Raw genomic sequence first — 27,732 nt, 5'->3', positions numbered from 1 at the left:
ATATTTAGTAGTTGAATTAGTTACCCTTAGCAGTAGTTCTTGAACTCTTCTTTAATCCCAAATGGGACTCCGCCGGGGGACGGGGCATGCCCCAGTCCCCAGGCTTTAAGCCCTGCAATCATTGCAAATGGCCTATGCCCATCAGCGATCCGCATAGTAGCTGCTTACAGTGCATGGGCGAGGGCACATAAGCGACAAATGTCATCTTTGTAAGTCCTTCAAACCCAGGATGAAAAAGGAGGGGGACAATCACTTAAAGGCGCTCCTGATGGAGTCAGCACTCACTCCAGCACCGGAGCAACGGTCTGACTCGGCACTGAGCTTCACAGCATCGGTGCACAGTTCTCCGCTCGCACCATCCATGAGTCGGCCCCAGTCCCTCCTCCCATCCCCCCGCAGCTCCAGCCAAGAAGCCAAACAAGACAGGGAGGGGAAGATCCCCTACTTCCTGCAAGGGAAAAGAGGGCTGGGAGTGAGCCAAGTCCTGTGCCGAGCAGCTCAACACCCCCTTTGTGAAGTCAGGCCCCAGCTCAAGCCAAGTGGTGCAGCCCATCCCATGCTTTGCCTGCGACTCCAAATAGCGGTACAGGCCTCCACCAGCTCCAAGCACCATCGACTCCCGAGGCTCTGCAGGCAGTTCAGGAGATCCTGATGCTTCCAGTGCCACCCACACCGGCTCCAGTGGTACTCAGGTCTCAGGGTAAATCCGCCTTGGGACCTCTGCATATGTCCCCGCCTCAGCGGCAACATTCCCCATCATGTCCCGCCCGTAGGATGTCCCGCCACTACTCGCCTGCCTGAAGCTGTCACACCTCAGCTAGGCAGGCTTAGCGAAGCCCTCTTTGGTCTTCGGACCTTGGGCACAGACAGTGGGATTCAAGGCGTATCTCGCCGGTAGTCTGGCACAGACCCACTGAGGTGTGTGCCCCCCGGCAGGAGCACCGAGACTGACCCCTCACGTCGCCAAGAGCTCGGTACAGATCCCGGGACCAATCAAGGGGTCGAAGTCACCGGACCGCCATCGTCAATCTTTGAAACTGTGATCGCCACATTTCGGGACTTCCTCCCAGCAACCGGTGTGTGATAGCTCCTAGTCCTACTAAACGTCCTGGTACCGGTTGGGTAGCGTAAGGCATAGATTGTCGGGTTTCTGACACCGATCTGCCAAATGCCGTTGGTCCCCGAGGCCCTGACCAAGACGTTTGTCCCGTTCAGACAGGTCTGCCTCCAGGTGCAGCGACTGGCACCGGTCAGATAAGAGCTGCTGCTCTGCCCGATCCTGGTCACCAGGTAGTGACCACTGCGGCTATAGCTCCAGCACTGAGCTGGGCTCCCTAACTGCAGGACTGTCTGGGGTGCTGCCTACATCTTCAGCATCCAAACCTATCCCATGGCCCCAGGCAGAGTAGCTGGCGCCATGGTATCCATGGAACCTCTCGGGGTTCACCCAGCCTTCCCAGGCTGCATGCTCGGTGTCAGGAGCTTCAGATAGGCCAGTGACCTTGGCATCCTGACCCCCTCCAGTGCCCGAGACTTCAGGGGGAGGACCCCACAGGTCCAGGAGGACCCAGGGGAGCAGCCTGCTGGACCATCAATGGACATGGAGGTTCCTGTGGTACCAGCATCATCCATATTATCACCAGACGAGGGTATCACAGAGCTTCCTCACCCAGTTCCTCAGGATGACACTAAGGCACACCAGGAACTATTGAAGAGGGTTGCATCTAACCTTGGGCTCCAGGCCAAGGCGTTGGAAGAAACGTCGGACTCTTTGTTTGATGTCCTATGCTCCTCAGCTCCTGCCAGGGTGGCTCTATCGCTTCATGAGGGAGTATCAAAGATTACCACTGCCCTGTGGCAGACTCCCTCCTCCTTGCCCCCATCTCTAAAAGGGCCAAGCGCAAGTACTTTGTACCAACAAAAGGGCATGAGAACCTATACTCCCACCTGGCCCCCAATTCCCTTGTGGTTGAGGTGGTTAACCACAGAGAGAGGCAAGACCAGCCTGGGGCTATCCCCAAAAATAAAGACTCAAGGAGACTGGATCTTTTGGGGCATAAGATGTATTAATCTTCCATCCTGTAACTGAGAGTGGCCAATCACCAGGCCCTCCTTGGCTGCTATGATTACAACATAGCAGGCCATGGACAAGTTCAAGACTTCACTCCCTGAACGGTCCAGGAAGGAATTTTGGGTGATCCTCACGGAGGGCACAACGGCGGCCAGAACGGACCTCTGGGCGGCTTCTGATGCAGCGGACTCTGCATCCCGCACCATAGCTTCCGCCATCTCTATGCGGCGATCTTCCTGGCTACTCCTCTCGGACTTGTCCACCAAACACAGCAGTCGATGCAGGACCTTCCCTTTGACGGCCAGGCCCTATTTGCAGAACAGACTGATACCAAGCTGCATGGTTTAAAGGACTCCTGTACCACCCTGAAAATGCTGGGGCTGTACATCCCAGACCCAGCACGTAAGCAGTTCAAACCGAAACAGCCTCAGGGACAAGGGAGGCAGCCTCGGCAGGACCTGCCTCACAAGAAGGCCAAGGGCTACAAGTGCCACCCGAGCCACCCTCCTCCACCTCCTGCTCAATCTGGCTCCACCCAGAATAAGCAAGGGGCCAAGTGACTGTTTTGAGGATGTGCCCAAGGGCGACCTACCAGACTATTCCCCAGACCATCTTCCCCGTTTTTTTCCAACTGCCTTTCCTTTTTCCTCCCTGCATGGACCGCGATAACCTCAGACCGCTGGGTCCTGAGCAAAGCGGCGCGGGGCGATACCCTTCAGTTTCTTTCTCCCCTCACTTCCCTTCCCCATCCCTCTTCAGGGACCCGTCTCGCGAGACTCTCCTCGCATAGGAGGTCCAGGATTGCTGCAGATGGGGGCAATGGAGGAAGTTCCTCTAGAGTACAGGAACGGGGGGGGGGTTTATTCCTGATTCTTTTTAATCCCAAAGGCCAAGGGCAGTCTACGTCCCATTCTGGACCTGTGAGATCTCAACAAGTACCTAAAGAAACTGAAGTTCTACATGGTTTCCCTGGCTCTATCATCCCCTCCCTGGATCTGGGAGACTGGTATGACGCCTTTGACCTAAAGGATGCATACTTCCACATAGCGATCTTGCAAGGGCACAGACGTTTTCTCTGTTTCATGGTGGGACCTCGCCATTACCAATTTACGGTCCTCCCATTTGGCCTGGTGACAGTACCGAGGGTGTTTACCAAGTGTATGCTGATGGTGGCGGTGGCTTACCTCAGGCACAGGGTATAAAGCTCTACCCTTACCACCTTGACTGGCTTGTCAAAGGCAGCTCTAGGTCTCGGGTCCAAAGGGATGTCGCAGTGCTGCAAGCCACGTACCGCTCCCTGAGCCTACTGGTGAATAACAAAAAGTTCCCGTTAGTTTCAGTGCAAAGGGTAGAATTCATGGGGGTGGTGCTCGACTCAACCTGCGCGAGAGCATTCCTGCCACTAGAAGGGTTTTGGGCCTTGACAGACCTTATCGCAGAGGTGTCCATGTTCCCCCTGACTACAGCCAGGGTCTGCCTGCATCTGCTGGGCCACATGGCAGCTTGCACATATGTTGTCCACCATGCCAGGCTCTATATGCAGCTTCTGGAGCAATGGCTGACAATGGCCTATTCCCAGTCCAGGAATCACTTGAAAAAGATAGTGACTGAGCCCCCCGCAGTACTCACCTTGCTGTGATGTGGACCGATCGTGAGAAGGCCCTAGAGGGAGTTCCATTCTACAACCCCCCTCACTCCTTTGATTTGGTGTCAGATCTCGGACCTTGGCTCAGGTGTGCACCTCAGAGATCTCCAGACCCAGGTATGTGGTCCCCAATGGAGAATGGCGCTCCACATAAATGTCAAAGAACTCAGAGCTGTCCGATTGGCATGCAGCATCTTCTTACCTCACTTGTCGGGCAACGTGGTGAGAGTCCTGATGGACAACACAGCCTCAATGTTCTACATCAACAGGCAAGGGGGAATGCGCTTGTTGGCTCTCTGCCAAGAGGCACTCCATCTCTGGAACTTCTGCATCGATCATGGGATCCACCTGGAGGCTTGTCACCTCTCTGGTGTCAAGAGCATGCTAGCAGATCACCTCAGCAGGGCCTTCTCCCCTCACCACAAGTGGTCGCTCCACTGCGACGTAGCCTACATGGTCCTCCAGAGGTAGGGAACTCCCCAAGTGGACCTGTTCGCCACCAGGCAAAACATAAAATGTCATCGGTTTTGCTCTTGGCAAGGACTCCCTCTATGATGCCTTCCTCCTGCCATGGTCAGGGGGTCTGATGTACATATTCCTTCTGATCCAACTCCTCGCCAAGGTCCTGGCAAAGATCAAGAGAGACATGGTGCAGGTTATCATGATCGCACTGGTTTGGCACATACATTAACCTATCAGCAGCCCCTACCTGGTCCCTGCCCAACAGACCAGACCTGCTGTCACAGGACCACATTCAGCTCTTACACCCCAACCTTGCGTCCCTCCACCTCTTGGTGTGGATGTTCAGTGTCTGAACCTGGAAGAGTGGACCTGTTCGGAGGAGGTCCAACAGGTCCTCCTGGGAAGTAGGAAGTCCTCAATTTGACTGACCTACCTGGCCAAGTGGATGAGGTTTTCCTGCTGGGCGTCCAAGCGTGGCATCTCTCCTTTGCCTTCTTCCATACAGGCTGTCCTGGACTACCTGCTTCATTTGAGGAACCAGGGCCTGGCACACACTTCCATTAGACAGGTTTCAGAGTAGCAGCCGTGTTGAGTGCATCTCGTGGCCATCTCTGCTTTTCATCTGCCGATCCAAGAACAGACAGTGTTTTCCCATGACATGCTGGACAGATTCTTGAGAGGGCTCGAGAGACTCTTTCCTCAGGTACGGACTCCTGTCTCACAGTGGGATCTTAACTTAGTCCTCTCTAGGCCCACCAGCCCACCCTTTGAGCTGCTGGGTTTCTTCTCCCTTTCCCACCTGTCATGGAAGGTTGCGTTCCTGGTGGTGGTGACGTCATCGAGTCAAGTCTCTGAAATTAAAGACTTGACCTCAGAACCGCCATACACGGTCTTCTGCAAAGACAAGGTTCAGCTGCGGCCCCACCCAGCCTTCCTACCGAAGGTGGTGTCTACCTTCCATATGAACCAGGACATCTTCCTCCTGGTGTTCTGTCCCAAACCGCACAAGACCAGCGAAGAGAGGCATCTTCACTTGCTGAATGTCCGAAGGGCCTTGGCTTTTTACTTAGAATGTACCAAGCCTTTCTGTAAATCAACTCAGCTCTTTATCGCTACAGCGGATGGGATGAAGGGTCATCCGGTATCCTCACAGAGGATTTCCAATAGGATCACCTCATGCATAAGGAACTGTTATAACCTAAAAGAAAAGGAGAACTTGTGGCACCTTAGAGACTAACAAATTTATTTGAGCATAAGCTTTCGTGAGCTACAGCTCACTTCATGGGATTTGTTAGTCTCTAAGGTGCCACAAGTACTCCTTTTCTTTTTGCGAATACAGACTAACACGGCTGCTACTCTGAAACCTGTCATTATGCAAGGCACTGAATTTAGCTGTATAGAGTGGAAATCTGTCAACTTCATGAAAAAACTCGCACAGATACAGACAGACATCATCTTCCTCTTCAAATGCAAACAAATGGACATCATACCAAAGGGACTGAAGGTAAAAAATCCATTACAATCTACATACCACACAGACTATGCTGACAGCTTGTGCCACACACTCTCAAAGAAACTGCGGAACCACCTGATCAACATCCTCTACAGCAAACAGGGAAAGATTAAGAATGAGCTCTCAAAACTGGATACTCTCATAAAGAATCAACCTTCCACACAAACTTCCTCGTGGCTGGACTTTACAAAAACTAGACAAGCCATTTACAACACACACTTTGCTTCTCTACAAAAGAAAAAGGACACTAAGCTATCTAAACTACTACATGCCACAAGGGGCCACAACAGTGGTTCCCGTAACCCACCCAGCAATATTGTTAATCTATCCAACTATACTCTTAACCCAGCAGAAGAATCTGTCCTATCTCAGGGCCTCTCCTTTTGCCCTTCCACCCCCACGAACATGATACAGTTCTGTGGTGACCTAGTCCTATTTTCGACGTCTCCGACTCAAGAAATATTTCCAACACACCCCTGACCAACATATTAACCCACAGAGACCTTCCTACCAACGCTACAAAAAGAAGGATTCTGGGTGGACTCCTCCTGAAGGTCGATACAGCAGACTGGACTTCTACATAGATTGCTTCCGCCGACGTGCACGTGCTGAAATTGTGGAAAAGCAGCATCACTTGCCCCATAACCTCAGCCGTGCAGAACACAATGCCATCCACAGCCTCAGAAACAACTCTGACATCATAATCAAAAAGGCTGACAAAGGAGGTGCTGTCGTCATCATGAATAGGTCGGAATATGAACAAGAGGCTACTAGGCAGCTCTCCAACACCACTTTCTACAAGCCATTACCCTCTGATCCCACTGAGAGTTACCAAAAGAAACTACAGCATTTGCTCAAGAAACTCCCTGAAAAAGCACAAGAACAAATCCGCACAGACACACCCCTGGAGCCCCGACCTGGGGTATTCTATCTGCTACCCAAGATCCATAAACCTGGAAATCCTGGACACCCCATCATCTCAGGCATTGGCACCCTGACAGCAGGATTGTCTGGCTATGTAAACTCCCTCCTCAGACCCTATGTTACCAGCACTCCCAGCTATCTTCGAGACACCACTGACTTCCTGAGGAAACTACAATCCATTGGTGATCTTCCTAAAAACACCATCCTAGCCACTATGGATATAGAAGCCCTCTACACCAACATTCCACACAAAGATGGGCTACAAGCCATCAGGAACAGTATCCCCGATAATGTCACGGCTAACCTGGTGGCTGAACTTTGTGACTTTGTCCTCACCCATAACTATTTCACATTTGGGGACAATGTATACCTTCAAATCAGCGGCACTGCGATGGGTACCCGCATGGCCCCACAGTATGCCAACATTTTTATGGCTGACTTAGAACAACGCTTCCTCAGCTCTCGTCCCCTAATGCCCCTACTCTACTTGCGCTACATTGATGACATCTTCATCATCTGGACCCATGAAAAAGAAGCCCTTGAGGAATTCCACCATGATTTCAACAATTTCCATCCCACCATCAACCTCAGCCTGGACCAGTCCACACAAGAGATCCACTTCCTGGACACTACGGTGCTAATACGCGATGGTCACATAAACGCCACCCTATATCGGAAACCTACTGACCGCTATTCCTACCTACATGCCTCTAGCTTTCATCCAGATCATACCTCACGATCCATTGTCTACAGCCAAGCTCTACGATATAAACGCATTTGCTCCAACCCCTCAGACAGAGACCAACACCTACGAGATCTCTATCATGCATTCTTACAACTACAATACCCACCTGCTGAAGTGAAGAAACAGATTGACAGAGCCAGAAGAGTACCCAGAAGTCACCTACTACAGGACAGGCCCAACAAAGAAAACAACAGAACGCCACTAGCCATCACCTTCAGCCCCCAACTAAAACCTCTCCAACGCATCATCAAGGATCTACAACCTATCCTGAAGGACGACCCATCACTCTCACAGATCTTGGGAGACAGGCCAGTCCTTGCTTACAGACAGCCCCCCAACCTGAAGCAAATACTCACCAGCAACCACACACCACACAACAGAACCACTAACCCAGGAACCTATCCTTGCAACAAAGCCCGTTGCCAACTCTGTCCACATATCTATTCAGGGGACACCATCATAGGGCCTAATCACATCAGCCACACTATCAGAGGCTCGTTCACCTGCACATCTACCAATGTGATATATGCCATCATGTGCCAGCAATGCCCCTCTGCCATGTACATTGGTCAAACTGGACAGTCTCTATGTAAAAGAATAAATGGACACAAATCAGACATCAAGAATTATAACATTCAAAAACCAGTTGGAGAACACTTCAATCTCTCCGGTCACTCGATTACAGACCTGAGGGTGGCTATCCTTCAACAAAAAAAACTTCAAAAACAGACTCCAACGAGAGACTGCTGAATTGGAATTAATTTGCAAACTGGATACAATTAACTTAGGCTTGAATAGAGACTGGGAATGGATGAGTCATTACACAAAGTAAAACTATTTCCCCATGTTATTTCTCCCCCCATCCCACCCCTCACTGTTCCTCAGATATTCTTGTTAACTGCTGGAAATAGCCTACCTTGCTTGTCACCATGAAAGGTTTTCCTCCCCCCCCCCCCCCCCGCTGCTGGTGATGGCTCATCTTAAGTGATCACTCTCCTTATAGTGTGTATGATAAAACCCATTGTTTCATGTTCTCTGTGTGTGTATATAAATCTCCCCACTGTATTTTCCACCAAAAGCATCCGATGAAGTGAGCTGTAGCTCACAAAAGCTTATGCTCAAATAAATTTGTTAGTCTCTAAGGTGCCACAAGTTCTCCTTTTCTTTTTGCGAATACAGACTAACACAGCTGCTACTCTGAAACCTGTTATAACCTAGTGAGGGTTCTGCCACCGCCAATTGTCAGAGCTCAGGCGTCTTCGGCAGCCTTCCTGGCGCATATCCCTATCCAGGACATCTGTAGAGCTGCAATGTTGTCCTCTGTTCACATGTTTACTGCTCATTATGCCATCACTCAGCAGGTCAGGGACGACGCTGGGTTTGGCAGAGCTGTGTTGCAATCTACACGTCCGTGAACTCCTACCAACCTCCAGGGGTACTGCTTTGTAGTTACCTAATACGGAAGGGACATGAGCAAGCACTCGAAGAAGAAAAGACAGTTACCTTTTCTGTAACTGGTGTTCTTCGAGATGTGTTGCTCACATCCATTCCACAACCTGCCCTCCTTCCCCATTGTTGGAGTTTCTGGCAAGAAGGAACTGAAGGTGCGGGGAGCCGGCAGTGCCATGTGGGGAGGGGAGGGGAGCCTCCAGAGGGCACCAGAGCCAGTCCTCTAAGGATACTGCTAAGGGAAAAACTTCCAGCACCGGTGCACGTGGTAAGCACACACACCTAATATGGAATGGACATGAGCAACACATCTCGAAGAACACCAGTTACGGAAAAGGTAACTGTCCTTTATTACACTCTACGTTAACACCTACACTTACTGTAATCTATGAAATTTAAAAAGTAATATTCAAGTAGTACATCTTTGCTGCTGAAGTTTTAAAGAAAGTCCAACCATTGAACTGGCTAAACACCTAGAACCAAAGTTGAAGTTCTAAACCAGCTTTTGACTGCCTCTTCTTCATTTCTATTTTATTCAACAAGTTCAGTTCAATGATTAGCTCATTCAAAGTTGAGAAACTGATTGGAAGTTGATGACCAGAAACAATCAGTTCAAAATTCATAACTACAGATAATGTTTTAATAAATCAGCTAGTTTTAAATGCAAAATGTGTTTTGATACATTTATGCTTTTCCCCATGTATCCAGGACATTTAACGTAGTTTTATTTAACTAATAAAAATTTTAAATGATGTTTTGTGCATTTTTAATTGAATTCCAATTTTCATCCAAATGTTCCTTGACACAAATCATGAGCAAAAAATTAATCATCAGGTGTAAATACGAAATGCATCATTTGCCATTTTAAACTTAATTTATGTTAAGATATATAATTGCTTAAATAAATGTCCATAAATACAGGAACTCCTCACTTAACGTTGTAGTTATGTTCCTGAAAAATGCGACTTTAAGTGAAACGATGTTAAGCTAATCCAATTTCCCCATAAGAATTAATGTAAATGGGGGGTTAGGTTCCAGGGAAATTTTTTTCACCAGACAAAAGACTATATTATATTTATTATATTATATATATATACACACACACAGTATAAGTTTTAAACAAACAATTTACTATTGATAAACAGCAATGATGATTGTGAAGCTTGGCTGAGGTAGTGAAGTCAGAGGGTGGGATATTTCCCAGGAAATGCCTTACTGCTAAATGATGAACAAGCCCTCAAGGGTTAACTCGTTGTTAATGTAGCCTCACACTCTACAAGGCAGAAGAAATGAAGGGAGGGGAGATAGCATAGCAGACATAGACGCTGTGTGTGTGTGTGAGAGAGAGAGAGAGATGTGCATTTCCCCTTTAAGTATGCTGATACCTGTCTTAAGTACACTGCCTTGTTAATTAGATCAACAAGCTGAGACCCACCTCAGCTGCTGCCTCCGCTCTATGGAAGATGGGGTAAGCGGGGTGCAGGAGCAGGGGGGAGGGAGACACCCTGACATTAGTCACCCCCCCCCCCCCGCTCAGGGAGCAGCTCCAAGGAAGAGGGCAGGAGCAGCACATGGCAGTGGCAGAGCCTGCTGGGCAGCTGCTGCACAGGGAACTTAGGGGAGCTGCTATGGGGGCTGCTGGTCCTCCCTAGTTCCAAGCCCCTAGCAGCTAGCTCCAACGGGCTGCTCTTCCTGCAAGCAGTGGACAAAGCAGGGGGCTGCCAAACCATGTTTGAAGGGAGCATTGCACAACTTTAAAGGAGTATGTTCCCTAATTGATCAGCAAGGAAACAACGTTAACCGGGATGACTTTAAGTAAAGAATTCCTGTATAGTGTATCATGCTGGTTAGCAAAATAAAATAATACCTAGCTCTTATATAGTGCTTTTATCAATAGATCTCAAAATGCTTTATAAAGGAGGTCAGATGTACCAAATTTAGTGTAAAGGCTCTCTTTAGTTACAAATCAACATGTTTTAATGGTTACCAACCACTGAGACTCAAACTTTATTTAGGAAAATAGCTAATAAGTACAAATAGATAAGATTAAAATAGATTATTTAAATCAACGTTTCCTGCTTGCTGATTTAAATCATTATTAAAATTGGTGATTTAAATTAATCCACTCTGCTCATGTCATAGTAGAACATAAACCTTCAGATAGGCTTGAGGATCATAGAATCATAGAATCATAGAATATCAGGGTTGGAAGGGACCCCAGAAGGTCATCTAGTCCAACCCCCTGCTCAAAGCAGGACCAAGTCCCAGTTAAATCATCCCAGCTAGGGCTTTGTCAAGCCTGACCTTAAAAACCTCTAAGGAAGGAGATTCTACCACCTCCCTAGGTAACGCATTCCAGTGTTTCACCACCCTCTTAGTGAAAAAGTTTTTCCTAATATCCAATCTAAACCTCCCCCATTGCAACTTGAGACCATTACTCCTCGTTCTGTCATCTGCTACCATTGAGAACAGTCTAGAGCCATCCTCTTTGAAACCCCCTTTCAGGTAGTTGAAAGCAGCTATCAAATCCCCCCTCATTCTTCTCTTCTGCAGACTAAACAATCCCAGCTCCCTCAGCCTCTCCTCATAAGTCATGTGCTCTAGACCCCTAATCATTTTCGTTGCCCTTCGTTGTACTCTTTCCAATTTATCCACATCCTTCCTGTAGTGTGGGGCCCAAAACTGGACACAGTACTCCAGATGAGGCCTCACCAGTGTCGAATAGAGGGGAACGATCACGTCCCTCGATCTGCTCGCTATGCCCCTACTTATACAACCCAAAATGCCATTGGCCTTCTTGGCAACAAGGGCACACTGCTGACTCATATCCAGCTTCTCGTCCACTGTCACCCCTAGGTCCTTTTCCGCAGAACTGCTGCCGAGCCATTCGGTCCCTAGTCTGTAGCGGTGCATTGGATTCTTCCATCCTAAGTGCAGGACCCTGCATTTATCCTTATTGAACCTCATTAGATTTCTTTTGGCCCAATCCTCCAATTTGTCTAGGTCCTTCTGTATCCTATCCCTCCCCTCCAGCGTATCTACCACTCCTCCCAGTTTAGTATCATCCGCAAATTTGCTGAGAGTGCAATCCACACCATCCTCCAGATCATTTATGAAGATATTGAACAAAACGGGCCCCAGGACCGACCCCTGGGGCACTCCACTTGACACCGGCTGCCAACTAGACATGGAGCCATTGATCACTACCCGTTGAGCCCGACAATCTAGCCAGCTTTCTACCCACCTTATAGTGCATTCATCCAGCCCATACTTCCTTAACTTGCTGACAAGAATGCTGTGGGAGACCGTGTCAAAAGCTTTGCTAAAGTCAAGAAACAATACATCCACTGCTTTCCCTTCATCCACAGAACCAGTAATCTCATCATAAAAGGCGATTAGATTAGTCAGGCATGACCTTCCCTTGGTGAATCCATGCTGACTGTTCCTGATCACTTTCCTCTCCTCTAAGTGCTTCAGGATTGATTCTTTGAGGACCTGCTCCATGATTTTTCCAGGGACTGAGGTGAGGCTGACCGGCCTGTAGTTCCCAGGATCCTCCTTCTTCCCTTTTTTAAAGATGGGCACTACATTAGCCTTTTTCCAGTCATCCGGGACTTCCCCCGTTCGCCACGAGTTTTCAAAGATAATGGCCAAGGGCTCTGCAATCACAGCCGCCAATTCCTTCAGCACTCTCGGATGCAATTCGTCCGGCCCCATGGACTTGTGCACGTCCAGCTTTTCTAAATAGTCCCTAACCACCTCTATCTCTACAGAGGGCTGGCCATCTCTTCCCCATTTTGTGTTGCCCAGCACAGCAGTCTGGGAGCTGACCTTGTTAGTGAAAACAGAGGCAAAAAAAGCATTGAGTACATTAGCTTTTTCCACATCCTCTGTCACTAGCTTGCCTCCCTCATTCAGTAAGGGGCCCACACTTTCCTTGGCTTTCTTCTTGTTGCCAACATACCTGAAGAAACCCTTCTTGTTACTCTTGACATCTCTTGCTAGCTGCAGCTCCAGGTGCGATTTGGCCCTCCTGATATCTTTCCTACATGCCCGAGCAATATTTTTATACTCTTCCCTGGTCATATGTCCAAGCTTCCACTTCTTGTAAGCTTCTTTTTTATGTTTAAGATCCGCTAGGATTTCACCATTAAGCCAAGCTGGTCGCCTGCCATATTTACTATTCTTTCGACTCATCGGGATGGTTTGTCCCTGTAACCTCAACAGGGATTCCTTGAAATACAGCCAGCTCTCCTGGACTCCCTTCCCTTTCATGTTAGTCCCCCAGGGGATCCTGGCCATCTGTTCCCTGAGGGAGTCAAAGTCTGCTTTCCTGAAGTCCAGGGTCCGTATCCTGCTGCTTACCTTTCTTCCCTGCGTCAGGATCCTGAACTCAACCAACTCATGGTCACTGCCTCCCAGATTCCCATCCACTTTTGCTTCCCCCACTAATTCTACCCGGTTTGTGAGCAGCAGGTCAAGAAAAGCGCTCCCCCTAGTTGGCTCCCCTAGCACTTGCACCAGGAAATTGTCCCCTACGCTTTCCAAAAACTTCCTGGATTGTCTATGCACCGCTGTATTGCTCTCCCAGCAGATATCAGGAAAATTAAAGTCACCCATGAGAATCAGGGCATGCGATCTAGTAGCTTCCGTGAGTTGCCGGAAGAAAGCCTCATCCACCTCATCCCCCTGGTCCGGTGGTCTATAGCAGACTCCCACCATGACATCACTCTTGTTGCACACACTTCTAAACTTAATCCAGAGACACTCAGGTTTTTCCACAGTTTCGTACCGGAGCTCTGAGCAGTCATACTGCTCCCTTACATACAGTGCTACTCCCCCACCTTTTCTGCCCTGCCTGTCCTTCCTGAACAGTTTATAACCATCCATGACTGTACTCCAGTCATGTGAGTTATCCCACCAAGTCTCTGTTATTCCAATCACGTCATAATTCCTTGACATCACCAGGACCTCCAGTTCTCCCTGCTTGTTTCCAAGGCTTTGTGCATTTGTATATAAGCACTTGAGATAACCTGTTGATCGCCCCTCATTCCCAGTATGAGGCAGGAGCCCTCCCCTCACAGACCTTCCTGCCTGTGCTTCCTCCCGGTATCCCGCTTTCCCACTTACCTCAGGGCTTTGGTCTCCTTCCCCCGGTGAACCTAGTTTAAAGCCCTCCTCACTAGGTTAGCCAGCCTGCTGGCAAAGATGTTCTTCCCTCTCTTCGTAAGATGGAGCCCGTCTCTGCCCAGCACTCCTCCTTCATGGAACACCATCCCATGGTCAAAGAATCCAAAGCCTTCTCTCCGACACCACCTGCGTAGCCATTCGTTGACCTCCACGATTCGACGGTCCCTACCCAGGCCTTTTCCTTCCACGGGGAGGATGGACGAGAACACCAGGATCTCCATGTTGCTGTGGTTTGATGGGTAGGGGAATGCCTCTCTGATGATTCATTCCTTTCTTTTTTTCTTGGTAGCCAAATAGAGAGATTCAGGGACAGCTGTTTGATCGCATTGCAAAGAATTATGCCGCCCTCATGTTTGACTGTCACAAGTTCCGCTACCAGAATGCTCTTATTAAAGTGAGTGTAAAAAGGTTTAGAAAAAGCAATAGAGTTTACACTTAAACATTGAAATGACCTGGGAATATCCACCACTATCAGCCCCTTTCTCTCTGGCCACAGGGATAATCTGACACTAACAACAGTTACCCCATATATAGCACTTTATATTTTTAGAATGCTGCACAGGCATTTACTAATTGATTCTTCCAGGGCTTGGAATGTGCAATGATCAATTGGCCTTTAACTCTTGTTGAATACCAGACTATCTTGTCTGATATCCCCACAGTTTGGAGTGCTCTATGATGACCAATATGGTTCATGCTCTTGTCTTGTGAATATCTTTTAATAACCTAAAACCATGGGTAGGGATAATGAGATCTGAGGAGCTGCTCTATCTCTCCCCATCAATGTCCACTCTTCATGCCCTCCTCTTGTTTATCCTCATCCCACAGGCTCTTCTCCTTCATCCTTACTCATCCTCTGAATTCCTTGTTCCCTTCTGTTTCTTCTGTAATTTCTGGTTCATCTCCAAGAAACTAACCCTGATCCCCAACCTTTTTATTTCAGACTCCTTCCATCTCTTTGTCTCATTGAAAACTAATTCTCTGACTCAGCATCTGTGATTGTCTTTTCTTCTCCAATTCTCCCCATTCAGTAAGTTGAAGCATTGGTATCTACTTCTCACACTTTACTATTAATTATTATTAGTTATTTATTAATCATATTTATTACAATAATGCCTAAGGGACAACCAAGAATGGGGCTCCATTGTGTGAGGTGCTGTACAAACATAGACTAATAGATGGTACTTGACCTGAAGAATTTATAATATAAACAGACAAGACAGACTCAGGATGGGGGAAGGGGTAGAACACACAAGCAGAGTGAAGTATGTGATGGCAGCAAATGACGTTAGTGCCATGGTGGTTTTTGTTTTTGAGGGGATAGGTTTACTTCTCCCCCACCCTGCTCCTTTGCCTCCATTGAGATGTACTCCATCCAATTCTTTCTGCCCTCTCTACTTGGGTTATTTATTTACTGCCTTGACTTCCTTTCTTCATTTTCCCTTGACTTTGTTGTCTGGCTCTTTCTTCCTCTCACTTCAGTCTTTTATCCTCATTCCAGGGATCTTTTATTTCCACACTGAAGGCCTATCTGATTCTGTGGCCTCTTGCTTCCTTTTGGTAAACATGACCAAATTTAAAAAAAAGGGTTTGTCTCCTCCTTTGCTTCCAACTATGCAAACATTTTTCTGCTTGTTTCTTAGATTTAGAAATTCCTGTCTCCCCCTAGAAGACTCTATAATGACTGGAAAACTAGTGACATCACAAGGGACTGAAAGTTGAGCAACTATTAAGGGAAGAGATTTTTATTCAAACTGTTTGAAACTTAGGTTTTGGTTTGTGTGTCTGAACACCTGTGTAATGCTGGTGTTGAACAAATACTTGGGAGACAGGATGGCTTTGTTTAGGATTCAGCATCCCCCTCATTCCCTCAGTTAAGGTATGAGAGGTCCACGTACGCTAAGAAGTCTTCCAACAAACCAGACTTAACATTCTTGATGTTTCTAATGTAAAAAAACAGGAGAAATGGCACAAGAAACAAAATTACAATGCTGGCTAAATGATTGTTTATATTAAAATGAAGGATATTCCTTTATGACTGAATCTGCATGGATTGGAATTTTGGATAGTCCCTGTATATAGGAGGAAGGAATACAGCTCATTTGAAGCGCTAAGAAAGAACAGTCTGTCCCCATCTCTCATCTAACCTGTCTAGATTGATGGATTTCTGATTTTTCTTTGCTTTACCCTTAGGTTTTCCCTTCATTGCTGAGCCAAACTTTGTACACCTGCTTCTGCTCCAGCTTTCCAAGATCCTGGTTCGATACACATGAGTTCAAGTCCCAGCTCTGCAATGTGTTGTCAGAGTGGATGGCAGGTGAGAGGGTCTTTTCTTCCCGCTTAAAAGGCAATATGTGCAGGTCATATTCAGCCAAATGGAGGAGAATACTTTCCAGCCTTTCAAACTGCCTTTCTTCCCTGGCCTTAATAAAAATGTCTTTAGCCCCCCTCCATCCTGTGGTACTAAGGAAGAAAAAGAATAGAGAGGAACATAAGGATAGAACTAAGTAAATAATTGACTTTTTGGTTCAGAGAGCAGACCAAAAGAATCAGAAAAAATGCTCTGTTCAGTTCTGAAAATGTTCAGAAGTTGTCAGCAAATGTGAAAAGTCTTTGTCAGACTAGCAAACTGCGTGTCCATGTCCAAAATTTTTAGCCCAGTGATTAGGGTGTTTGCCTAGAATATGGGAGACCCAGGTTTGAATCCCCACTCTGGAGCAGGGACTTGAACTCAGATTTCCCCTCTCCCAGGTGAGCATTGTAACCACCAGGCTGGTTTAAGTTGTGTTGCTCTCAGTCTCTCCTGTGGAAGCAGTTTCACTTTCTATAAATACTTAAATATTCACTGGGCCAAAGAGAAAGTGAATGAGGACCAGGGCTGCCTGGAAGGTATGGGGGATGACAATTTGCTCCAGGCCCCCATTTGAGGGTTCTTAAACTGAGTTGGGTTGTAGCCTGGCCTGTGGGGTCACAGCGCCACTCGGGTTTGGTCTGGCAGCCCCTCTATCATGAGGGAAAAGTGGTCAGGCAGAATGGTACTGTGATCCTGTGTGCCATGTCACCATGCCCAGAGTGGGGAGCTAGCCCAGCCCATTGGGACAGGAGCCATCACTGTGGGGTGAGCTCACTCTTCAGACCTCCCCGCTCTCCCACCGGGGCTTCCCCTTAGTGTTAATTGTTTTGGAAGAGTGTGGATTTGGATTTTTCTCTGGATCCCCCAAAATCTCTGTGTGGCCCTGGTGACAAAAACTCTATAACCTGGTAATTAAAGCCTTTCTTGGGAGGTATAAGATGTGGATTCATATCTTCTCTCTGCCTGATTCAGAGGAGGGATTTGAATCCATATCTCCTAGTTGCTGGCCTGGAAAAAGTTTTTCTCTGTCAAAACTGAGTCAAATTCATGAATAGTTTCAGGTTGACCAAAACTTCATTTTTTGGTGAATAAACTGTTAATCTAAAAAATTTCACCCAGCTCTAAATATGGGACCCTGGCACACAATTTCCTGATCTCTGGGAGAAATTCCTGGTCATCCTTTGTCCATCACCTTGCTCAGCTTGGTGACCTGCAGCAAACATAAAATCAATTCCTGGGAGTCAGGTGTTCTGGGTGGGATGTTTTCTTCCTGGAGTTCATCCCTCTTTGATAGACAGGAGATAAAAGTCCAATGGACATTTTCAGCTTTTGAAGCAATGAATACTCCCTGCAAACTGGGTTTTCACTTTATTCTTACCACCCCGTCCTTCCTCAGTTTATCCCACTTCTATATGTCTCTTCATTCTGCTCTCTGTCTCATTCTCACCTTCGTTATCACTCTCTCTTTCTGTTACTTTGATTCTCTCTTATATTCTCCTCTCAAGTGAAATAATAATTTTAATATTAGTCTTAATCGTAGTATGAACATAGGATTGGGAGCAAGCAACTCCTGAATTCTATGCCCAGTCCCGGGGCAGATTTCCTCTGATGTCTTGGTCAATTACCAGTTTTCTGCCTTGGCATCTCCAGCAGTATAATGTGGATGATAGAGCATCTTCTGGGGCATTGTGAGGTTTAGTTAATGTTAGTTGCAACTCTGAAGATAAAAAGTGCCAAACTGTATTCTCTCTTTCTGTTACTACTTCTTTTGCTATTTCTCTCTCCTTCATTTCCAGTCTCTCTCAGTATTTCTCATTTACCCTCCCCCTTAGGGACACTGCCTGTCCCAGGGAGCTACAGTAGCTGGGACTACTCCAACCTGGAACCAGAGAGATTTAGGAGGGAAGACTTGCTGTCAACAAAGGGAAAGCAGAGGACAGGTAAGAGCACTGATGATAGCTTCCTCCCATGTTTCTGCTGAGCAATACATGCGGTTTTGGGATGCATCAGGAGAGGCATTTCCAGTAGGGATAAGGAGGTTTTAGTATCATTATACAAGGCACTGGTGAGACCTCACCTAGAATACTGTGTGCAGTTCTGGTCTCCCATGTTTAAAAAGGATGAATTCAAACTGGAGCAGGTACAGAGAAGGGCTACTAGGATGATCCGAGGAATGGAAAACTTGTCTTATGAAAGGAGACTTAAGGAGCTTGGCTTGTTTAACCTAACTAAAAGAAGGTTGAGGGGAGATATGATTGCTCTCTATAAATATATCAGAGGAATAAATACCGGAGAGGGAGAGGAATTATTTAAGCTCAGTACCAATGTGGACACAAGAACAAATGGGTATAAACTGGCCACCAGGAAGTTTAGACTTGAAATCAGACGAAGGTTTTTAACCATCAGAGGAGTGAAATTTTGGAATAGCCTTCCAAGGGAAGCAGTGGGGGCAAAAGAACTATCTGGTTTTAAGATTCTACTCGATAAGTTTATGGAGGAGATGGTATGATGGGATAATGGGATTTTGGTAAGTACTTGATCTTTAAATATTCAGGGTAAATAGGCCTAATCCCCTGAGATGGGATATTAGATGGATGGGATCTGAGTTACCCAGGAAAGAATTTTCTGTAATATCTGGCTGGTGAATCTTGCCCATATGCTCAGGGTTTAGCTGATCGCCATATTTGGGGTCGGGAAGGAATTTTCCTCCAGGGCAGATTGGAGAGGCCCTGGAGGTTTTTCGCCTTCCTCTGTAGCATGGGGCATGGTTGACTTGAGGGAGACTTCTCTGCTCCTTGAAGTCTTTAAACCATGATTTAAGGACTTCAATAGCTCAGACATAGGTGAGGTTTTTCATAGGAGTGGGTGGGTGAGATTCTGTGGCCTGCGCTGTGCAGGAGGTGGGACTAGATGATCAGAATGGTCCCTTCTGACCTTAGTATCTATGAATCTACAAGATCCCTTGTCTTTGCAGGACCAACAAACAACTGTGCTGTGGAGCTAGAAAAATGGCATAGCATGAGTCATAGGCCTGGCTTCATGTTGATATATTGTATCTGAATGATGTATTCGTGAGCTGCCCTTTTGTCAGAGAGAACTGACAAATACTCATTTGCAACCAGAGCATCCTGGCTAAAGAACTTTTGAATGACTGGCGATGACCTGACCTAAGCAGGGATAAGTGCTCTTTGCCAGCATGCAGATTTGCATTCAATTCTCTGTTTGTCTCTTATTCTCTGTTTCATCAGGCAACGGGGGAGCTGCAGGGACCAGGCTTGGTTCTATAGGAGTAATACTCTGCACTGCCGTGGGGGAGACCACGCTTTGTTCCCTGTCCTAGGTTTTCATTCCTCTCTGGGTCAGCGAGGGATGCAAGTGCTGGAGGGAAGCAGGGAGCACTTTATGTTACTCATCAGTACCCACTCTGGCTAGCTTAGAAGTGGTTTTGACAGTTCCCAAAGGGGATCCCATCCAAGGTCATGACATGTGTGATTGCAACAAGGGTGGTGCATTTAATAGAGATGGAGGAGAATATTCATCATTTGATAAGGAACACAAAGGACCTTAACAAATACAGACTGTAAATACAGGGACAGAACCAAGGTCTCATTCAGTGACTGCATTGAGTCGCAAGTAAACAGAGTTTTGTAGAGAGTATTCTCTTGAGCGAGACTTGGTCCTAGGTCACAGATTTTAAAATGATGAGCAATATGTGTCACTGTTTTTTCCCAGAATCCTCTGTCCCCTTTGCTTCCTCAAAGGCTTCTAGCAACCCAGAAAAGACTCCTCAGCCATCCATTCAACCATACAAGGTAAGGAGCATCTTTTTCATGAAGACATGCAACAAGGCAAGGGAGGATGTCATAGAAACAGAGACATTTGAGATTGAAATGATCCATTTCACATCTCTTCATCTTTCCCATTTCTCCTGCTAGTGCAGATTTGTTCCCTGTTCTTTTGTCCAATTGGCTGTTAAATGACTTGGGAGAAGGGATTTTCCCCTCACCATTTGGAAAGGTTTCCTAATAGCCATCTATTTTTTAATCTTTGCTCATCTTCGACCCATTATTCTGAGTTATGTTTTCCGTAAACACTTTGTTCAATTCCTCTGCTATCTTGGGATTTAGACTCCGAGGGAATCTTTTACTACCAACCTTAGATCTTGATAATCATTACCCGTAGTCTTACTCCCTGAGCCAAGGAAAAACCTTCCCCAGAAACAAAGAGCACTCCATCTATAACTGTGACTTTGAGTATCTGGTTAAATGATAAAATAGATATTGTTTTTGCATTGCTGCATTGCAGCAAATAACTTTTCTTGGTGCTTAAAAGTGTTTTTAAAATGTTTTAAATAGCCACAATGGTAGGCACTGACCCAAGTGATATGGTTGTACTCATCTCAAAAGTAGAAACAGACCAAAATCAGTGTGTCTGCAGATTTAATTTTGTTACACAAAAAGGAGGATGAAGCAGCATGAATTATTTTTATGGATAAATGTACAATCACTTCTCACTTTTTATTTGTTAGTTCACTAATAATCTAACACATTGCTTGTGTTCCAAGTTTAACCAGCTAGCAACAGTAACTTATTATTTATGGATTTTATGGCGTGTCAGCATACTCTGTCTTCCTCTGTTTTGTACAAGGCCTTACCTTCTAAGTTAGAACATATGAGAATTCTACATGCAAAGAAAGTGCAAGATCAAGTTCATAAAACACAAGGATCAAGATTTTCAAAATTAAGAGCCTATAGCTAGTCTCCTAAATCCATATTTAGGTACCTAAATAAATCGTCAGATTTCAAAAGCGCTGCACACCTAGCATGTCCTTTGGTATTACTGGGAACTGTTAACTGCTCTGATTTTGAAACTCTCACTCCTTATTTTTGAGTCTAAGGTAAGGCTCCTATTTTTGAAAATCTTGGGCCAAGTGACCAGATGATGGACTGATATAAAAGCAGTAATGTCTGTACTTAGATAAAAGGTGACAAATATCTTAGAAATGCTATAGATAAAACAGTTATCTTAGATTAGATATCAGAGTAGGTATCTTTTTGTTGCTTATAAATACATTTCTTTCTTTGATAGATTATGGAATATAGGACATAGGACTGGAAGAGACATCCTGGGTCATCGCGTCCAGTCTTCTGTTATCGTGGCACTCCTGTCATATAATCCCATTCATAAACTTGCCACGCTCCATTTTAAAATTAGTTAGATTTTTTGCACTCACGCCTGCTATTGGGAGGCTGTTCCATATCCTCAGTCCTCTGAGAGTTAGAAACCTTCTAATTTCCAGCCTAAGGTTAACACTGATTTCCTGTCCTTATTAACACAGATGAGCTTTGCAGAATAGCAGTATTTTAGGAGGGATGAAAAGGTGGTCATTTGGTGCACAAGAAGCAGGGAAGGTGTTCTGTGTATAAGGTCTTGTCTACACTTGAAATGCTACAGTGGCACAGCAGCAGCTGTGCCGCTGTAGTGCTTTAGCATTGACACTACTTACACTGGTGGGAGGGGTTCTCCTGTCACTGTAGTTAATGCATCTCCCCAAGAAGCGGTAGCTAGGTTAACAGAATAATTCTTAATTTGACCTAGCACTGTCTACACTGGGGATTACATCGGTTTAACTATATCTCTCAGGGGTGCGGATATTTCATAGAAGATGAAGATAAGAGTGGAGAAAAAAGTACAAAAGAGGTATTGAGAAGCATGGCATGGAAAGAGCACAGGCAGTGGGAGGCCAGTATTAAGTGAGATGTGGGCAGGGGCTGAATTTTGCCAAACTCTTGAATGAAAGGTTGAGAAAACTGAACTTGATATAGAAGTCAATGATTGTGAACAGATTCAAAGTGGGGAGTGACATGATTGGAGCAGCATATTTTCTCATGTACAGTGGGAGTAAATTAGGTTCCAGCTGACCTTTATTGTATTGTAAAGGATGTGTGTTGGGGAGGGAGGGAGGGGAGAATGGATGATCAGTATTGAGGTCTGCCTGTTCCTTAGTAAATGGTGTTAGAAAAATAAGCATAATTAGGAGAAAAACAGATTTTTGTCTTTGAAATCCACCATATGGAATATACTAACCAAACATTTCCTTAGGGAAGAATACACTTCCCTCCCCCCCCCCCAACAAAGGCTTTTATTCCCTTCTATAAAACTTGTACGTGGGGGCTGGGTCTTGCTCATCTCTATATTTTTTTATTGAGAGTGTCTGCTTTCAAATGTTTGTAGACAGTTATATCAAACCCCCTCCATCTCCCTAGATCAAGCTGAATATAGCCTACTGTATTTTGTTCTTTTAATATAAGTAAAGTAGTCCTTCCAGTCCCCAGATCACCTTTATTGTTCTTTGGATTAATGTGTGAGCTGGAAGAAGCTTTGTGTACATCATGATATCCATTTTATCCAAGGGGATTGCATATTCACAGATCTAGTCTGACCTCTTGTGTAACACAGGCAACAGAACTTCCCCAAAATAATTCCAAGAGCAGACCTTTTAGAAGAATGTCCAACCTTGATTTAAAAATGGCCAATGATGGAGAATCCACCACGGCTCTTGGTAAATTGTTCCAGTGGTTAATTACTCTCACTGTTAAAAATGTTTGCCTTATTGGCGGTCTGAATTTGTCTAGCCTAAGCAGGACCTATTGGTCGCAGCCCAGCCTAGGTCTTGCCTCTGGAGAAAAAGTATTTCGTTCACCCATACTGCTCTGTTGCTGGAGGGTGGCAAAGGGATATCATGATTCATGGAGGAGCTATGAGGTGAAGGGATTTCTGGAGGTTCACTAAGTTACAAAACCCAGTCACCTCTAGATGTATGCTGTAGATCTCCAGACCAGCAGGATGGAAGCTGGGAAAAAATGCTAGTTTGTTGCTCTTGAGCAAACTTGAATTGACAGCCTTTGAAGGAAGCCATTTCCAGACATTCTGCAGCCAGAGGCAGATGGCTTCAGAAGGCTGGAGCATTTTAGGAAGTGTTCCCATCAGTCACTTTTCATTACACAGAGAATTCAGCAGCTGTCCTAGCTATCTACCAACCCACATAGTTACATTCTACCAACCTAAAATTTCTCCTGTAGTTTCAATTTAAGAGGTTATTTTTTATTTCCTTTTGTATGACTCTACTATGTAGCGTTGCTGATAGAGACAGTATTTCTCCTCAAAGGCATTTATGTATCAGTGGGGGGCAAACAGCATTTTTCAGGTGGATAGAGACTATTAAAGCACTAATCCTATCAACATGATGTATGAGTCCATTAAACTTTTTTCCTTCCTTTCCCTCTTTCTTGGTCCCAGAAACGCATGTCTTTGGGCCAAACTGTCAACAAGCACCAACCTGATCAAACAAGCCTGGACCTCGGCTCCAAGGAAGTTGTACATGCATCTATGTCCTTTAAAGGTAAAGGATTGGGAAGAAAGATTAAACCTTCTTTGATTTATTCAGGCTTTCTAAGGACTTGCTGTTTCATGCTCCCCTTGCAATGTAATAGGTGTGTGTTCCCTATATGACAAGTAGGAGTGGGTTTGTTCACCCCACTGATTTCTACTGATCAGAATATATCAGAGCTGCTTGTATGTGTAGGAGCTTTCTTTCTGTGGTTGAATTAGTGCCATTGCTTCTTTTGGGATGGATTTATGGTGTGCATGTGTGTATCAGTGCCTCCTCCTACTTCTACTGAATCAGTCACGTCTTTATTCCTCTACTATATTGATTTAAGAGAAGTATGATAACAACTGAATGGTGAGGAGATATCTTACAGCTGATGTTTCTTTCTTGCCCCAGGCATCACCCCTCATACCATGCCACATGATCTGCAGCCTGAAAAGGATGACCTGAAAAGTGCTTGGAAGCAGCCCCAACACACATTTAAAACAAGGCGTCTAAAGATCGCCCCACTCCATAGAGAGGTAATGCTGTGCGTCGAGAGGGGATGGGAGAAGTTGTGACAGACTGAGTGAGCGTTTCCTCTCCTCTGGTACGGCATCCATCTACTGGTGCCTGTCCCGTGCTGTTAACACCAAAATATCCTGGGAACTCCAGAAAGGAATCCTCACCAGCTGCCCCACGTACTTGATTTTAGTACGGCTTTTGACACAGTTCCACTTGACAGTCTCATAAGCAAACTAGGGAAATACGATCTTGATGAAATTATTGCAAGGTGGGTGCACAACTGGTTGAAAGATTTTACTCAAAGAGTAGATATCAATGGTTCACTGTCAAAGTGGGAGGAGGCATCTAGTGGGATCCCACAGGGGTCAGTCCTGGATCTGGTACTATTTAATATTTTCATGAATGACTTGGATAATGAAGTGAAGAGTATGCTTATAAAATTTGCAGATGACACCAAGATGGGTGAAGTTGCAAGCATTTTGGAAGACAGGATTACAATTCAAAATATCCTTGACAAATTGGAGAACTGGTCTGAAAGGTGAAATTCAATAAAAACAAATACTACACTTAGGAAGGAAAAATCAAAATCCCATCCATAAAATGGAGATTAATCGTCTAGGCGGCAATACTGCTGAAAAGGATTTGGAGATCATAGTGGATCACAAATTGAATGAGAGTCAGCAATCTGATGCAGTTGCAAAAAAGGCTAATATTCCCAGGTGTATTAACAGGAGTGTTGTATATAAGACACAAAAGTTAATGGTCTCACGCTACTCAGCATTAGTGAGGCCTCAACAGGAGTATGTATCCATTTCTGGGCACCATGCTTTAGGAAAGATGTGGACAGTTGGACAGAGTCCAGAGGAGAGCAACAAAAATCATAACAGGTTTAGAAAACCTGACCTAGGGGGAAAGGTTAAAAAAACTGGGCACGTTTAGTCTTGAGAAAAGGAGACTGAGGAGGGACCCAATAACAGTCTTCCAATATGTCAAGGGCTGTTATAAAAAGGCTGGTGACCATTTGTTCCCCCATGTCCACTGAAGGAAGAACATGACGTAATGGACTTAATCTGCAGCAAGGGAGATTTAGTTTTGATATTAGGAAAAGCTTTCTAACTAGGATAGTTAAATTCTAGAACAGGTTTCACAGGGAGGTTACAGAATACCCATCACACAAGATTTTTAAGAACAGGCTGGACAAACACCTTCAGCACAGGTCTAGGTTTACTTGGTCCTGCCTCAGTGCAGAGGGCTGGGCTTGATGACTTCTTGAGGTCACGTGCGGCCCTACATTTCTAAGATTCTGTGGTTGTTGTGGTGGATTTGCACTAGCTAATACAGACAAATACTTGCTTTTCCAGTGCACATCCACATACACAGGCTGTAGAGGGAGGGTAAGTCCCTCATTAAGGTCCTCAATCTTCTGCCACAGAAGCCTGTATGGGAAGCCCTTATTCCCTCCTTCAACTCCCTCCCCTGGGAGCATGTACTATTACAGAGTTTAAATAAACTCCCAACACATTTGAATTATTTGAGAGCACAACTTCTCTACTATAGCACTCTGGGTTTATTTTCATTTTCTTGTTCAGGTCAAGATAATACTGAAGTCAGTGGTTGTGGATTCTCCCACAACCAGCTTCCCTTACCATTTTCCCTTTGATGCTTTTAATCTTTCTCATGCCCAGTCTAACAACAGATTGTTGGATTCACAGTTCTTCCATTCCTAACACAGCAATCCTTCACAGCCAGTTTGTCATTGCTGCAGTAGCGCTGTGATGGCTGGGGATGGGAATGAACTTGTATAGTGAAATGTTCAATTAGAACCACCTCCCAGTGGCGCCCATAATATTTAATACAAGTACATAGCCCATATTCATAAGTTCACATACAAAAATGATACACACATACAGATAGTTATAACCATAACCAGCAAATTACAACCTTTTCATAGACACCTTACTTGACCTTCTTTGAACAAGATTTGGTGCAACTATAAGAGCTTGGTTGCAACAATGATCTATACGGTTACAGTTCATGTCAATAATGTCATGGGGGTGGGAAGAGACAGTGGAGAAGGAAGGGGGTGGTATAGGGTAGGGAGAGGTGAATGTGGGAGTGAGGGGAGGAGGATGGAGAAGAAAAGGGAATAGGGGAACTGTAGAGGGAAGCAGGAGCCTGGCAGGCAGTTTCCCCTCAGCAGCAGCTAGGGCTCCCCATTAAGCAGGCCCATTGAATCTTCACCCTGAGAAGCCCTAGCCTCCTACCCCTGACACCTCTGATGAGCCCCCCACATCCAGACCCCCAATCCACTGATCCCCAACCATCTGCACCTGGATCCCCACCCCATCAAGCCCCACTCCCAGACCCCCCCCACTGAGCCCCAACCACCTTCACATGGATCCCTTCCAGAGTCCCATTGCCCTGCACCCAGAACCCCCAATGAGCCCCTGTGCATCCAGATCTCCCACTTAGCTGCCCACACCCAGATTGCCCCACACAGAAACCTCTCACCCCAGACCTGGAACCTCCCACAATAAGCCCCTCCACACTTGGATCCTTCTGGACTAAACCTGCCTACCCACGCCTGGTGCACCTGGTACAGAGGGGCAGGGCCCCAGGGTGTTTCTGGGGCAGGCCCAGCCCTTGCACAGTGTCTGGGTCAGATGCAGCCTCACTGCCGAGTCCCTATACTGGAGGAGGTGGCGGCTTCAGGGTGATGTCCCACCTCAGTGTAGTCAGGTGCCTATATGGACAGGTTTCACTGCATTTCCAATGGCTATATATTTGGGGATTATTTTATCTTTCACTCAGAATATGAATCATTAGGGGCGTTACATGCTTTATTCTTTGGACTTTGTTTTGATATCATTAATAGCCTCTTTTCTTTTGTTTCTTCCCCTCTCCAGTCACACCCAGCTTGTCAGGGCCCTAACTTCACTTGGCATCTCTTTAACATCAATGGACACAGCCCACTAATTCAGCACTTCCTCCAGAGCTATAATGTTGAACCACAGTCTGGACAAGACATCTTGATTCACAGGAGGGAGATCTGCAAGCCTATACCATATCCTTATGATCAACTCAGAGAAATCAGAGATGGAAAAATATTGTTAGGTTACATTCTATCCATTCCCCACGAGTGCAGAATTATTCCTTACAGCATATTATTGATTTTTTTTCTGGGTTCAATAGTAAATGTCTCAAGCTTTAGGGCTTTCCCCCCCTTCCATTGAGAAACTATTCCACAAGCTAACAAACCTCATATTCTGTGTTTCCTGAAAGCCAGCCTGAATTAATCACCACTCATTTTCATCCAATTACTTCTAGTTCTATCTTCTGACCATCTAACACAATTGTCTCCCTCTTTGTTTGTACCCTTCATATTATTGTAAATGAGTGACATCCCTTTCTTATACCCCTAGACATTGCTTAGCCAAGTTATACATATTTAGTTATTTTAATCTCTCTTCATAAACCAGTCCTAGC

The 27,732-nt window shown here is 45.8% G+C and overlaps 1 protein-coding gene across 4 annotated transcripts in view; it reads left to right on the top strand.

The window, feature by feature from the left end:
• Positions 1-27,732, top strand: part of FAM227A (family with sequence similarity 227 member A) — a 34,508-nt gene that overhangs the window by 4,898 nt on the left and 1,878 nt on the right. For 2 of the 4 annotated variants that reach the window (XM_038403048.2, XM_038403057.2), the window contains exons 4-10: positions 14,289-14,393; positions 16,193-16,316; positions 18,185-18,292; positions 20,085-20,164; positions 23,652-23,754; positions 24,139-24,263; positions 27,153-27,310. In XM_038403048.2, the coding sequence (XP_038258976.2) occupies positions 14,289-14,393; positions 16,193-16,316; positions 18,185-18,292; positions 20,085-20,164; positions 23,652-23,754; positions 24,139-24,263; positions 27,153-27,310 (803 nt within the window). Of the gene's footprint in view, positions 1-14,288; positions 14,394-16,192; positions 16,317-18,184; positions 18,293-20,084; positions 20,165-21,995; positions 22,053-23,651; positions 23,755-24,138; positions 24,264-27,152; positions 27,311-27,732 lie in introns of all 4 variants that reach the window. The other 2 variants (XM_043501597.1, XM_043501601.1) reach the window with 2 other exon arrangements.

The sequence above is a fragment of the Dermochelys coriacea genome, chromosome 1 (genome assembly GCF_009764565.3).
Source record: "Dermochelys coriacea isolate rDerCor1 chromosome 1, rDerCor1.pri.v4, whole genome shotgun sequence".
Lineage (NCBI taxonomy): Eukaryota > Metazoa > Chordata > Testudines > Dermochelyidae > Dermochelys > Dermochelys coriacea.
Note: the sequence above shows the minus strand (reverse complement) of the source record. Positions and strands in the feature narration are given on the sequence as shown.